This window comes from Ambystoma mexicanum, chromosome 8 (genome assembly GCF_040938575.1).
Source record: "Ambystoma mexicanum isolate Mex_15411 chromosome 8, UKY_AmexF1_1, whole genome shotgun sequence".
Classification (NCBI taxonomy): domain Eukaryota; kingdom Metazoa; phylum Chordata; class Amphibia; order Caudata; family Ambystomatidae; genus Ambystoma; species Ambystoma mexicanum.
In genome coordinates, this window is record NC_090929.1 from 535,220,737 (window position 1) to 535,235,783 (window position 15,047).

Consider the following 15,047-nt stretch of genomic DNA (forward strand, 5'->3'; position numbering starts at 1 on the left):
CGAAAAACCTACTGGAAGCCATAGTGAAAGCTCACGCACCAACCAATAAAGAGGAAATTAGGTCCTTCCTTGGCCATGGTTTGTAATATAACCAAGTGGATCCGCAAAGGATTGCCGGATGAGAGGGCAGTCCGAGAAGGGCTGAAACCGTACTGGAAGGTAGCCAATGAGCTCTACGAAGCAGGCGGGTTGCTCTTTAGGGGGATGACATCATACCACCCATGGGAACAAAAAAGATAATCTTATGCAGAGCCCTTTTGGGAAACTCTGAAACAGCATGACACAACCCCCGAATCAAGGATGCATATTGGTGGCCAGGCAGGGACAATGAGATCCGGATGATGGAGTGTTGTCATGAATGCATGAATAGTAACAAATGCTTGAAAGTGTGACAAGCTCCATTGATCCCAGCAGAGATACCAGAAGGAGTGTGGCATAAATTGGGATTGGACTTTATAGGCCTGCTAGAAGCAATGGGGCCAGAACACAGGTACGGGATAGTGATCATTGACTATCTGGCCAAGTGGATTGAGGCTGAATTTGTGGGCGACATTACCACATTGACGGTCATCGAAGTACTAACTGCTGTGTTGCAGAGAGAAGAATTGCCCAAACAGATTGTTACGGACAATGGAGTACAGCTAGTATCCAGGTAGATGGAGCGATTCCTAATGGAGAATAACATCAAACAAGTCAAGGCTTCCCTCTATCACCCACAAGCAAATGGGTTGGTCAAGAGAACCAACATGTTCATTAAATGGGCGCTGCAGCTGGCCATGGCTTCCAACATGGACCCGTACAAAACTGTTAAGGAGGCCATTGCGGCGCATCGTCTCACTCCAAATGGGACCACGATCGTGTCACCATTTCACATGTTATGAGGCAGAAGAGCTGCATCCATGCTGGTACCTCCATGGCTAAACGGAGTGAGGAAAGATGAGATGGTGGACATGGAAGACGTGTTATAGAGAATAAAAAAGAGCACGGCAACAACGAAGAGCAAATGCGATGAGAGCAGAGTTGCCCAGAGAATGCAAGTTTGAGTCGGAGACATGGTCAAAATCTGCCTGCCTCACAAAGACCAAGACACAGGTTCCAGATTCAGCAAACCAATCCAAGCAGTAAAAAAGAGATTGAATCACATATGCACCCTTGACGGCAAGCGATGGAACTTGGAAAGGGTTGCCACTTATCAAAAGACGGCAGAGGGGTTGCGAGAACTTCGTGAAGGAGTCAGGAATGCAGGAAGAGTGCAGGGACTGTGGGACAGACACGGAAGACCAAGAACAGATGAAGAAGCATACCCAGGAAAGTGAAGAGCACAGGGTCAGCATGGGAAGCGAGAGTCCCAGGGAAAGGAGCAAGGTGACAACGGGGAGAGTGAACAGGAAAACATATACTGCAGTCACCTGTCTGAGAGAATCATGAGACCCGACCCCACCGGGAGAAACGGAGACCAACCAAGTATGCAGACTATGTCATGAGTGGGAAACATTGCTCAGCAAAAGGAGGTATGTGGTGAGAGAGTCTGGCGAGAGCCCGGAATGAACGGGATCTCGCCAGGCTCAGTGCAACTTGAGGAGAGTGAAAGGCCCGCAGACTGCAGAGGGACATCGCCAGAGCAAGTTGAAGAAACCGGCACTCATCCTATAGACTCTTAAAGGTGCACAACGCTGCCCAGCACCTGCAGATAAAGACGAAAAGACATTGGGCCTCATTATGAGTATGGAGGCAGCCATGCCCTTGATAAGGGCATGGCTGCCTCCATACCGGGTTCCAGTACATGTTCTGTGAATGAGGAATTACCTGGTCATTCCAACCTGGAGGACCCGGTAATTTCTCATTCACAAAACCAATCCCCATTCCCATTTGAGCACCCATAGGGTTCAATGGGAATGGGGATGGAGCTAATAACGGGCCCGTTAATAACGGGCCCGTTATTAGCTCCTTGATCTCCGCGTGGGACCCGGAAAGGACATCTGGTTTGACCAGACGTCTGTTCCGGGTCCCGCTAGGGGACCTCGTAATCAGGCATCCCGTAATGAAAGGTGCTGGTCCCGTACCGGCACTCTTCATTACGGGAGCGCAAGCCTCGTAATGAGGCCCATTATGTTTAATTCCCAATCAGTGCTGTTACTGATTAGTTTGTCACTTTAATTCAGGAGATTAAACCTTCAACAATCACTCAGCCAGCCTAAAGTCCCTTATGTATAACACTCTATAATTCATTTTTGCCACTTCCACCACTGCCCATACTTCAACAAATGACAATACAAACAAGAACCATATTCGTCCGCAAGTTCAGCCACAGGCAGCTATATACCTAAGAGGGAAAGTGTCACAAAGCTGACACGTCCAGAAACCTGGCAGCTAATGGCACATTGCGCTAGCTCACGTAGCATTCTAGTTCTTTTTAAAACAGGGAAAGGAGACTGTGTGTCGTCACAGTATTGGTCCCTCCCCGGTAGTTCAAAGAGGTAGACCGGAAGTGACGGTGGTAAACAATCGTAGAGAGGTCCAGAGTCTAGACTCCAGGCTGGGTGCAGAGGGTGGTTGTGCCGCTGCAGCCATGTTAGCGCTGAAGGATTCGGCGGATTCTGACAGCAGCCCCGCGGCTCTTGGTGTGGAGGAGGGTGTTGAGGTGCCCTTCACTCCTCCCGGCGCTGCAGCGCCATCTGCACATGGCTCCTTACAGACCATACGGCCCTTCAGTGTACTTGACCCCACCCTGCGGGCCCGTGTCCGGGAATATTTCGTGTTCAGGGTGAGAGGAAAGCAAAATAATAAGTCTTGGAGGGATGTGGGAATACTTTACGCAAAGGTCTTGGGCGAGGGGAGTGGAGGGTGGCGGGAGACCGACGAAAGGCGAAGAGGTTCTGCAGAAAACGGCATATCGATGAAATGTTAATGTGGGGAATCGGTGCATAAAAAGAAAAAGGGGGTTTCAAGACTATTTGAGGAGGTGCTTGATTTGCAATACCTCAAAAGAGGAGGGAAGCACTTGTTAGGGAAAGAAGACAAGGAGGGTAGCGAACGATGCGCTGTTTCGTTGGCATCATTCAGTGGGCAGCGCCTGGTCTACCTCTGGTGGAAGTCCTGCTGCAAGCGCAGGACCAGATGAGGATACATTAGAAAATATGTGCGACCCACCGATACATTAAAAGAGGCTCGACCTAAAAGCGGAAAAGGTTGTGCATTGGACATGGAGTATCGGCCCCCCTCGCAAGAGCATTAGCAGTTCAGAGGAAGTTAGTCGTATGTCAATAGAAGAGAGCTCGGTTTTTCACAGAGTGTCTCGCAAACCGATTGAAGGAAAAGTGCCAGCATCTCTGTAATTATGACGGACAATGGGTCTGCTTGTCTTCCCTGTGGATTCAGAATGGGGAGAGGGCTTGGTTGTAATTCCAGCAGCCATACAATTAGCGCCGACCGGGAATAAAGCTTGTTTAAGAGTCCTGGTACCTTCACATGTATAACACTGATTAATTCCTTGTGTAAATGATAGATACAGATTGAACAAGAGAGGAGTCTTTTATACGTTCTCGAGTCCCTTGACCACATTTAATGTGTGACAAGACCTGTACGTATTTGTGTCTGCTACGAGTGCCCAAAACCCCTTGTGGTCACTTGTTTTTTCTGCCTCTATTGCCTATGGGCTTGGGGCATAGCATCTCAATCTTTTGCTGGGTTGTCACGGACTTGACATTGATGAGGCACTCCGAATGTATGTATATTAACAAGCCAGGCTGTTCCTTGCTTAATCAGTTAAAAAAAAAAGAAAAATAGAATGATGCAAGGCCGGTAAATAATGACTTTAAAAACGGCCATGGCTTATAGTTGGGCAATTTACTTTAAATGTAATCTGGAGGAATGTGAGGTACCGAGTGACCGTTTCATATGTTTGAAGCATAGCAAAAAGAAGTAACGTTTTTGGTCTTTTGTGCTATATGCCCCCAGTATGTCTTATATCGGTGCTGGATCGGAATTGACCAAAGAACTGCAGGTGTGCACATCCTGTGGGATTGGAGTTTAGCCATTGCTGCAAATCAATTGTTATTCCTTTGTAAACTTTCTGGAGATTTCGTCATTTGCACTGTTATCTCATACTTCTACTGATGGAAATAGCGTTATTTATTATCTTTTTACTATTTATTATAATCAGTAAATGGTTCTTGGGTATCCATTAGGCTGCTGGTAACTACACTAATTTACTGTCTATTCCTTCTTGACCGTTGCCACGTTTTTGGTTTCAGGATCCTAAATGGACTGTTTATATGGCTACGTCCTGACCATTGTCCAATCAGATCAGCATAGCCAGCTGTTTTTTGTATCATAGATAACGGAAAATCACAAATTGATGGATAAAAGGATTTTAATTAACCAGTCAATGTGAACAGTCCACCCTGAGTTTCTTGCGCACTTCTACTCTACAAAGAAGCACAGGCCACCACATATGTTTCCCGTGATCTATCCAGGCTTTTAAGTGAGAAGAGCATTTTCTACATTGTAGTGAGGGGGGCACTGAACATGCTTTTAAGGTACAGACAAACGTATCAAATTTAACAAAGCTGAAATCATTGGTGCAGAGCTTGTCATAAAATGGAGTGCTGTACCCTACATGTGTGTTACAGGTAGATGGTTTTGTTTCTGCCTTTTGGGCTTTGTGATTTGTTGCTTGGTTCTCTGTAGGGTGCACAGTGGGCAAGGAACCTACATCTGAGCAAACCCACCACTGCCTTTGTTGGAGAAAAACTAAACCGAAGGTATCAGTGATGCCTTTGACTTGGTCTTTTCCCATGGCATTTGTCTTGCAGAAGCAATGTGGTGGTCCTCATCCAGTTTGCAGAGAGAGTTTCTTTACATAAAAAAACGATTTTTCTCTTATTACATATTGTAATGGTATTACGAGCATGTAATGCTTAACTTCATGTTGATTTTAACCCCCATATGTTTTCGTGACATTTTGTCCCATTTTAAGTGCTTTTTAGTGAACCAATCAAAATGTCATAGCTCATCACATCAGGAGCAGTGGAAGGACCTTGTGTAAATACATGCGGCATTAGTTGAACTACAATCTTTATATACTGCTGATAATGAACATTAGTGTATTGTGGACATTTTCTATGTCATAGTAATTTCAAACATGAACTTTCAGGAAAATGTTTCAGATTTGTTTTCATCACAGGCAATCAGTATGCAGTCGAGTCCAGTGCATTTCCGACTGATAGTCCATCCTTTGGGACCAGAATACATAAAAATAATGAATATCAGTATGCAGCCTATTTAACAAACATTTACCAAGGTACAGCGAAAAGAATACATCAGTCGAGTATCCTAGCTGTCCGTCTATGTTCCTCTAGCAATTCATCATTACTGTAAAAAAATACATATGTACGTCCAGAGAAATATTTATGTATATGAACAAGGACAATTAAGTGAAAATGAAACGCTGATCAAACAATTTATGATGGAGGATGACATGGAGTATAGCTACAGTGTTTTATTTAGCTGCATATTAGAGTACAGCCAGTGTACTGAATCCAGGTGCATATTGGCGTATAGCCACTGTTTTAAAGTTAGCAACATATTTCAGTACAGCCGCTGTATTAAATTCTAAGCATAGCCGCGGTGTGTAATTTTATTTGCTCCTCTTGAGTATAACCACAGTATCTAACCTCTGTGCTCATTTAAGTATATCCACTGCGATTAAATTGGGATGCACTTTAGTATAGCCCCATATTGAGTTAGCTTCACATTTGAGTATAGCCACTGTACTAAATTTACCTGCATTTCTGACTATAGTTGACTGGCCCTACTAGAAACTCTCAAATACTCTACACATCCACCCTCCAACACTGAACAAACCAGACTCCTACCTCTGCTGCAAAAAACACCGGAAACTACTGAAACTCCACAACACTCAACAGGACACTAAACCAAAAGCACATAAACCACCCAAATGCAACTTTCAACAAACACCACTTGTTGACCAACTAAAAACAAAACCAGCACACAGTTACTGGTTGTTCCGAACTGATGCTACCAACAGCACATCAAAGCTCTTGCGCTCCACACCCCTAAATCCCACTAACTAATCCCTCCCAACCCCTTCCTTTTCTGTAGTTTCGTTCTAAAGGGAAATCTGTTATACCATCCATATTCTGGCAAGAACATTTATTTGAAGAACTATGCAACTTGTGATGGTCACAATGTAATTTATAGTATCCCGTTTCCATGTGGCAAGTAGGACAATGTACAAGAAAGGCGAAACTCGGGTGGAATAGGCATTGCAAAAATGTATGCACCAAGAATCTAACTCGCCAGCCACAACACCTTTTGGAGAAAGGGCACATGGTCTCATTTCAGATACTGAAAGTGGTCGATGCCAAAACAGGAGGACAGGACTTGGTGAGACTTTTGAACCAAAGAGATATTCTGGATTGATTGTTTGAACTCGTCTCCGTGTGATATGATATGGCATTTATAGCGCACCTGTACACAAGTGTTTTTAGGCTCAACAAGACAAGGAGGGGGAAACAAAGGCAAGACAAAACAGCAATCTTACTAGGCCTTATCATTCACATCGCGCAAGTGCAGGGAAGGGGAGAAGCGCAAGGGGGGAGGGGAAGGAAAGAAGTGCAGGTGACTAATAAGTGCTGCTGAGCGAGGGGACTGCAGTGTTGCAGGCATAGACCCTTAAGTGCGGGGGAGCCCAGAGGCAGTGCAAGGGAAACTGGACATGCAGGAGCCTGGGCCAGAGTTCAGAGGGTATCCAGGTGACCAGTGCGCAGAGCAGTCGGGAGCATCAGCAGGGGAGAGTAAGAGAGAAATCGGAAGTGAAAAGGAAGGCCTTAAGTTGCCGAAACAAGGTGGTTTAAACAAGGAGTCTTAACTTATACTGTTTCATATTGTTATAACCCAATCTTTCATCATGCATTTCATATCTTCACAACCAAATCTTTATGATCCGTAACACTTATTTAAATGTGTTGTCTCACAAGAGCATGCTTACTATTACCACTAATATCAATGTTTGTACATATCTGCTATTTGACCCCAAAAACTGAAGACCTATGACTGCAGAATTTTCTTTGTGGCACTGCCTATGTATCTGTTACTTGATGTAAAAATTACCACAGGGTAATGTCTCTATCATCCCTCACATTCTTTTTCTAATTGGTATTGTTATAATAATAAGACTAGCACTATTTCTCATAGCACTTTCTGTTCCTAACTTTAGCCAGATTTTATGTACTGAATAATTTTTTGCGATCCTTATATATTCACATTGGGTATATCGTATTGTTTGACTAGAGTCAACTGTTGGTCATCATCCAGGTCCAAGCTCGTCCTTACAGATCTATATCATGTAGGTTGTAGAAATGAGAACTCCAGGACTCTGCGCCGGTGGAAATGTTTTTAATATATAATCGAAATTCCTACTTGTTCATGTTAACATCGCGTTGGGAAGCCGAAACGCGTGCAAAAAAGAGGGCTAACTGTCTCATTTTTGGTTATATATTAAAAACTTTTCCACTGGCGCAGAGTCCTGGAGTTATCATTTCTACAATTTTTCTGTGGACGGTTAGGGCTTAGTTTCCGTCCGAATCCAGTGACCTGCGACTGTTTGAAGACCAAGAGAAAGAAAAGAATCAGGTTTGTAGTCGGATTGTAAGGAGTCGCCTTCTAGAGCAACTTGCAATTAAGCCCCACAAACCCTGGTTAAACTTTATATCATGTAGGTCTCTGATGTATTGTTCTACAAGAATTAGTTTCAGGTCACCACAATGCTAGAGTTTGTATGTACTATTCCCACTTTTAAATGGGAACATACCATACTATTTATCTACGCTTTCCTAATATATTTACCTGGTTTTCGTAATCACAATTTTCCCTTTCTCTATATTTTTCCTTGCTAGTTATTTCAATAGTGCTTCGAGTAATGTTTTAACGGCAATTCCATTTTTATTTCATTTTAGTTTGTCATTACAACATGCGGCATGACATTATCTTGCAGTTACATCTTATAATGCCACCATCTTACATACTTACTCGAGCAGTAGGTAACAGCGTTGCACATGGGTTAGCCACGCTATGGCTTTCCACACACAGCTTTTTCTCTCCCCGCTATAGCAAAGGACCTCTCCAAAGGATTACCCACCTAGGCTTACTTTGAGGAATTGGGATATTATTCACATCTGTTCTTTATTTTTTCGCGTTCATTTTTTTTTTCATATGCACTTCAGCACCTTCTGCCATTATGTGGTACTAAGCTAGGTAATAATCGTATATTGAGAATAATCGAACACCCCAGGTGTGTGATCCTCCATCGCAAATTGTTTCATTCGTGATTCTTTTTATATATATATATATATATATATATATATATACACTCCTCCTCTGAATGTACTTCTATATTTGTTATAGCAATGATGATGAATTCCTAGACGAACATAGAGAGGCAGGTAGGATATTCGACTGGTGTGTTCTTTCCACTATATCTCAGTAATTTTTTTTTCATTGGCTGCATACTTATATTCATTCTTTTTATGTATTCTCTACTTAGATTTTGGTCCCTGAGGATGGACTAGCAGTCTGAAATGCACTGGACCTAACTTTATACTCGCTGCCTGTGATATGAAAATAAATCTGACAATGTATTTCATTGAAAGTTGATGTTTGAAACTCTGTTGCAGGGAATCTTCACCATGCAATACTGTTCATAATCTTAGTATATAAAAATTGTACTTAACGTCAGATATATTTACCTGAGGGTTCCTTGCATTGCTCCTGCCAAGCAGTCAAGACATAGTCTGCAACATTGATTTGCCCCCAGTGCAAAGGGAGCATTTATTGGCAACATCACTACAGAACGTGTCTAAATTAATAGCACGTTTTTTGTTTAATCCATTGTGGTGCCCACTCCCTCTTGTTTTCATAACTTATCCCATCATTCTTCTTGCTCTCATAAAATACAACAAAATGTTATTGTGAAATGCACTTACTTGAGTTTGTCAAGCACCTGAACTAGCAAAGTTTACTCGCCAATTGGGAGTCCCACAGCCCAACGATTTTGACAATACTGCGTCAAGTGCCTCTTTGACATTATAAGCAATTATGCTCTCATAAGATCTTAAAACAGATTCATGGACACACTGGGAATGCAGGTCATAGTAGTTTGGGAACGAACCTTAAGTTTTGGTGCAAAGTGTATTCACCAGTCAAAAACATAATTCAAACCTCTTGGTTATTTACATTGTAACAAATTGATTCAATAAGATTCCCATGTTTTTTTATTTTTTTTTAAATGACATTGAAGGTCTCCTCGTTGCTTCTGTTGGATTGGTTCAAGTCTGCGTGCTATGGCTGTGTTGTATTGTGGTTAAGTGTTCAAATGCTTGGCAAGCAATGCTTTGTGATTTTGTTCTAATTGCTGATATATGGTCGATATTCTCTTTTAAAGCACGTAGTTTAACCTATGTATGATGTGCAAGGATAGCTGGAACTGGCCGGGACAAGATTGTCATGGGCTTTTGCAATGTAAGGGTCTTGCAGTCATGAAACGGAAAAGAAAACCTGATTCCAAATTTCTTGCTACACGTTTTGATGACTTTACATACAGACCATACAGATTAAGGGGTCGATTCATGGAATTAATGTGCGCCGAAAATTCCCGCGCAGAGGTGCCAAAACGTGTGATTCGCAGTAAAAGTGCGAAAATCGCAGTGCAAGTGCGAAAACCGCAGGGAAACCAGCGCACATCGATTCATGGAAGTCCGTGCGCGAGAAAAACATTGGATGTGTGCTGAAAATGTGCGCAGCGCACGCCGGCGCACAGGTCATCCAACAGCGTGCGCCGCGGCCACTGCGAAATAGCACATAGCGCGGCACACATCACAAAAGTAGGCGGAACACGGGGCGTAACACTCGGAATGGGGAGCAACGCGTGAAAATATGGGCGTCACGGGGGAAGTACAGGAGGCAAGTGCGCGGAACGCCCACATGCTCGCCTACAACACGTATTCATGGAATCAAATAGGGCAAACCAGCGCACGGTCAAAGACGCGCACAGGGCCAAACAAGTACGCCACAAGAAAGCAGGCGGTAGCGTCCCTGCGCCTGAAAAAAATGTGCGTCAAAATGTGCGATAACAAAAAGCACCCATATACAGCCATGATGAATGGTCCATACAGTGGCCCTCTAGGACAAATGAGGTGCAAAGGGGTACCGACAAACACGGACACCCGCTGTGTGAAAAATAGCGTGTGCGTGTGTTCCTGGGTGCGCGGGAAGTTCCACACGCGACTGGCCTGGGTATGTGTACTACGGGGTGTGCGGGAAGTTCCACACGCGATTGGCCTGGGTACGTGTGTTTCGGGGTGCGCGGGAAGTTCCACACGCGATTGGCCTGGGTATGTGTATTCCGAGGTTCGCGGGAAGATTCACACGCGATTTCAGCAGGGTACGTGTATTTCGGTGGTGCCGGGGAATGCTACACGTGATTTGGCCGTGTGGGTCCTCCCAGGTGTTCCCTCTACACCATGGGTGCACAACTTACGGCCCGCGGGCCAGTTGCGGCCCGCCATGCTCTTTTGTCCGGCCCGCGAGGTACAAAGACTTTCCTAATGGAGGGCGGCCCGCGGCCGCCCTCCATTAGGAAAGTCTTTGTTGTCTTCCGGGCCGGACAAAACACTGGCCGTCATTGGCTCAGCACACATGCACCACGTTGCTCCTACGAGCCACGTAGTGTGTGTGTGCTGACCCAATGGAGGGCCAGCACTACGGCTGTCGTGGTCCATAAGGCTTGATGCCGGAAGGCATTTCAGCCTTGGACCACGCCAGCCGTAGTACGATTCCAGCGTTCCTGCTTACCTGCCTGCCTTCCAGCACGTCTCCGGTAAGTGGTCTGTTTGCGTTTGTGTGTCGGGTCTGTTTCACTTTATGTTTGTGCGTGTATGGGGGGATGGGGGGGTGTCGGATGTGTATGAATGTTGGAATTTGAATGTATTTTGTGTGTGTATTGAGATGCGGGGATGGGTGTCGGATGTGTATGAATGTTGGAATTTGAATGCATTTTATGTGTATGTTAAGATGCGGGGGTGGGGGGGTGTCGGATGTGTATGAATGTTTTGATTTGAATGTATTTTGTGTGTGTGTTGAGATGCGGGGGTGGGGGGGGGGTGTCGGATGTGTATGAATGTTGGAATTTGAATGTATTTTGTGTGTGTGTTGAGATGCGGGGGTGGGGGGGTGTCGGATGTGTATGAATGTTGGAATTTGAATGTTTTTTGTGTGCTGAGTTGGGGGGGTGGGGGTTCGGGTCTGTATGGGTGCATGTTTGTGTGTGTGCTGATTTGGGGGTGGGGGTTCAGGTCTGTATGGGTGCATGTGTGTGTGCTGAGTTGGGGGGTGGGGGGTTCGGGTCTGTATGGGTGCATGTGTGTGTGCGCTGAGTTGGGGGGTGGGGGTTCGGGTCTGTAAGGGTGCATGTGTGTGTGCTGAGTTGGGGGGTGGGGGGTTCGGGTCTGTAAGGGTGCATGTGTGTGTGCTGAGTTGGGGGGTGGGGGTTCGGGTCTGTATGGGTGCATGTGTGTGTGCTGAGTTGGGGGGTGGGGGATCGGGTCTGTATGGGTGCATGTGTGTGTGCTGAGTTGGGGGGTTCGGGTCTGTATGGGTGCATGTGTGTGTGCTGAGTTGGGGGGTGGGGGTTTGGGTCTGTAAGGGTGCATGTGTGTGTGCTGAGTTGGGGGGTGGGGGGTTCGGGTCTGTAAGGGTGCATGTGTGTGTGCTGAGTTGGGGGGTGGGGGGTTCGGGTCTGTATGGGTGCATGCTTGAGAATGTATGTGCTGCGTTGGGGGCGGGGGGTTCGGGTCTGTATGGGTTCATGCTTGAGAATGTGTGTGCTGCGTTGGGGGCGGGGGTTCGGGTCTGTATGGGTGCATGCTTGAGAGTGTGTTTGGGGTATAGTGTTTGGTTGGGGGTGAGGGGGCCATGGGGCATAGTGTTTGGTTTGGGTGAGGGGGCCATGGGGCATAGTGTTTGGTTGGGGGTGAGGGATAGGGGGCATAGTGTTTGGTTGGGGGGTGAGGGACAGGGGGCATAGTGTTTGGTTGGGGTGAGGGACAGGGAGCATAGTGTTTGCTTGGTGGGTGAAGGACAGGGGGCATAGTCTTTGCTTGGTGGGTGAGGGACAGGGGGCATAGTGTTTGGTTGGGGGTGAGGGGCCCATGGGGCATAGTGTTTGGTTGGGGGTTAGGGGGGTGAGGGGGCCATGGGGCATAGTGTTTGGTTGGGGGTTAGGGGGGTGAGAGGGCCATGGGGCATAGTGTTTGGTTGGGGGTGAGGGGCCCATGGGGCATAGTGTTTGGTTGGGGGTTAGGGGGGTGAGGGGGCCATGGGGCATAGTGTTTGGTTGAGTGTGAGGGACAGGGGGCATAGTGTTTGCTTGGGGGGTGAGGGACAGGGGGCATAGTGTTTGGTTGGGGTTGGGAGCCATGGGGCATAGTGTTTGGTTGGGGGTTAGGGGGGTGAGGGGGCCATGGGGCATAGTGTTTGGTTGGGGGTGAGGGACAGGGGGCATAGTGTTTGCTTGGGGGGTGAGGGACAGGGGGCATAGTGTTTGGTTGGGGGTGGGGGCCATGGGGCATAGTGTTTGGTTGGGGTGGGGGCCATGGGGCATAGTGTTTGGTTGGGGGTTAGGGGGGTGAGGGGGCCATGGGGCATAGTGTTTGGTTGGGGGTGAGGGACAGGGGGCATAGTGTTTGCTTGGGGGGTGAGGGACAGGGGGCATAGTGTTTGGTTGGGGGTGGGGGCCATGGGGCATAGTGTTTGGTTGGGGTGGGGGCCATGGGGCATAGTGTTTGGTTGGGGGTGAGGGGGCCCATGGGGCAAAGTGTTTGGTTGGGGGTGAGGGGGCCCATGGGGCAAAGTGTTTGGTTGGGGGTGAGGGGGCCCATGGGGCAAAGTGTTTGGTTGGGGGTGAGGGGGCCCATGGGGCATAGTGTTTGGTTGGGGGTGAGGGGGCCATGGGGCATAGTGTTTGGTTGGGGGTGAGGGGACCATGGGGCATAGTGTTTGGTTGGGGATGGGAGCCATGGGGCATAGTGTTGCACTCCAAGAGTGAACTCAATAATAAAGCTAAAACAGGCACAGTTAGGAGATGTACATCCTTTGCTTTTTTGAGGAAACCTGACTCAACGAAGGCCATACTCCTCTTGGGTAACCCAAACAGCAAACTATAGCAGTCCAAAATAACAGAATGTCCAATCAAGGGTCAATAAAATATATATAATTTAATTAAACAGACGATATACAATAACTAAATCGAAATAAATGATAGCAATGGAAAATGTGTAGTACAAAATGTAAGTTTGAAATGCAATAAAAATCGTTACCCCTCAAAAACATCTTTTTCCATGTGTTTAATACAAATTGGGGGTTGAAAAAGCCTCCTGACATGTCCCGTCTACCGCCCCGCCCACTTTTAGGCCCACTATAGCCCTCATGTAAGGTACTTTCGGCCCTCTGTCAAAATCAGTTGTGCACCCCTGCTCTACACCCTCCACGGCCCCTGCAGGCAGCCCACACCACAGGGGACTACCCTGCACCCCTGCTCATGTCCCACAGGCAACCCATCCACCATGCCCATGCCCCCCAGCCAACCCACATGTCACCTTGCACTACTGATCACAAACACATGTCTCCCAGCACCCCCACACCCCAGCATCCAGGGGCACCCTCCACCAGGCCCCCACTCATGTCTCCCACCACCCCCCACCCCCCAGGGGCACCCTCCACCAGGCCCCCACACATGTCCCCCTGCACCCCCAGCCACCAGGGGCACCCTCCACCAGGCCCCCACACATGTCCCCCTGCACCCCGACCCCCCAGCAGTGCAGGAGCAGCCTCCACCAGGCCCCCACTCATGTCTCCCCTCACCCCCACCCCACTGCCACCAGGAACACCCTCCACCAGGCCCCCACTCATGTCTCCCACCACCCCACCCCCGAGCATCCAGGGGCACCCTCATCCAGGCCCCCACTCATGTCCAACTCATGTCCCCCTGCACCCCCAGCCACCAGGGGCACCCTCCACCAGGCCCCCACACATGTCCCCCTGCACCCCGACCCCCCAGCAGTGCAGGAGCAGCCTCCACCAGGCCCCCACTCATGTCTCCCCTCACCCCCACCCCACTGCCACCAGGAACACCCTCCACCAGGCCCCCACTCATGTCTCCCACCACCCCACCCCGAGCATCCAGGGGCACCCTCATCCAGGCCCCCACTCATGTCCAACTCATGTCCCCCTGCACCCCCAGCCACCAGGGCAGCCTCCACCAGGCCCCCACTCATGTCCCCCTGCACCCCCAGCCACCAGGGGCAGCCTCCACCAGGCCCCCACTCATGTCTCCCAGCATCCAGGGGCAGCCTCCACCAGGCCCCCACTCATTTCTCCCACCACCCCCCAGCACTGTAGGGGCAGCCTCCACCAGGCCCCCACCCATGTCTCCCATCACCCCCAGCAGTGCAGGGGCACCCTCCACCAGGCCCCCACTCATGTCTACTACCACCCCCACCCCCAGCAGTGCAGGGGCAGCCTCCACCAGGCCCCCACTCATGTCCCCTATCACCCCCACCCCACTGCCACCAGGGGCAGCCTCCACCATGCCCCACTCGTGTCTCCCATCACCCCCACCCCCCAGCATTGCAGGGGCAGACTCCACCAGGCCCCCACTCATGTCTCCCCACCACCCCCCACCCCACTGCCACCAGGGGCAGCCTCCACCAGGCCCCCACTCATGTCTCCCACCACCCCCCAGCCACCAGGAGCAGCCTCCACCAGGCCCCCACTCATGTCTCCCACCAGGAGCAGCCTCCACCAGGCCCCCACTCATGTCTCCCACCACCCCCTCCCCACTGCCACCAGTCCCCCACTCATGTCTCCCACCACCCCCAGCCACCAGGGGCAGCCTCCACCAGGCCCCCACTCATGTCCCCCTGCACCCCCACCCCTCAGCCACCAGGGGCAGCCTCCACCAGGCCCCCACA

The 15,047-nt window shown here is 48.7% G+C and overlaps 1 protein-coding gene across 1 annotated transcript in view; it reads left to right on the forward strand.

The window, feature by feature from the left end:
* The first annotated feature begins 2,450 nt into the window (after positions 1-2,450).
* The window catches only part of TPRG1L (tumor protein p63 regulated 1 like), a 147,432-nt gene continuing 134,835 nt past the window's right edge, over positions 2,451-15,047 (forward strand). The window contains exon 1 of the mRNA XM_069610229.1: positions 2,451-2,764. Within this exon, the coding sequence (XP_069466330.1) occupies positions 2,570-2,764 (195 nt within the window). The 5' untranslated portion in view covers positions 2,451-2,569. The remainder of the gene's footprint in view (positions 2,765-15,047) is intronic.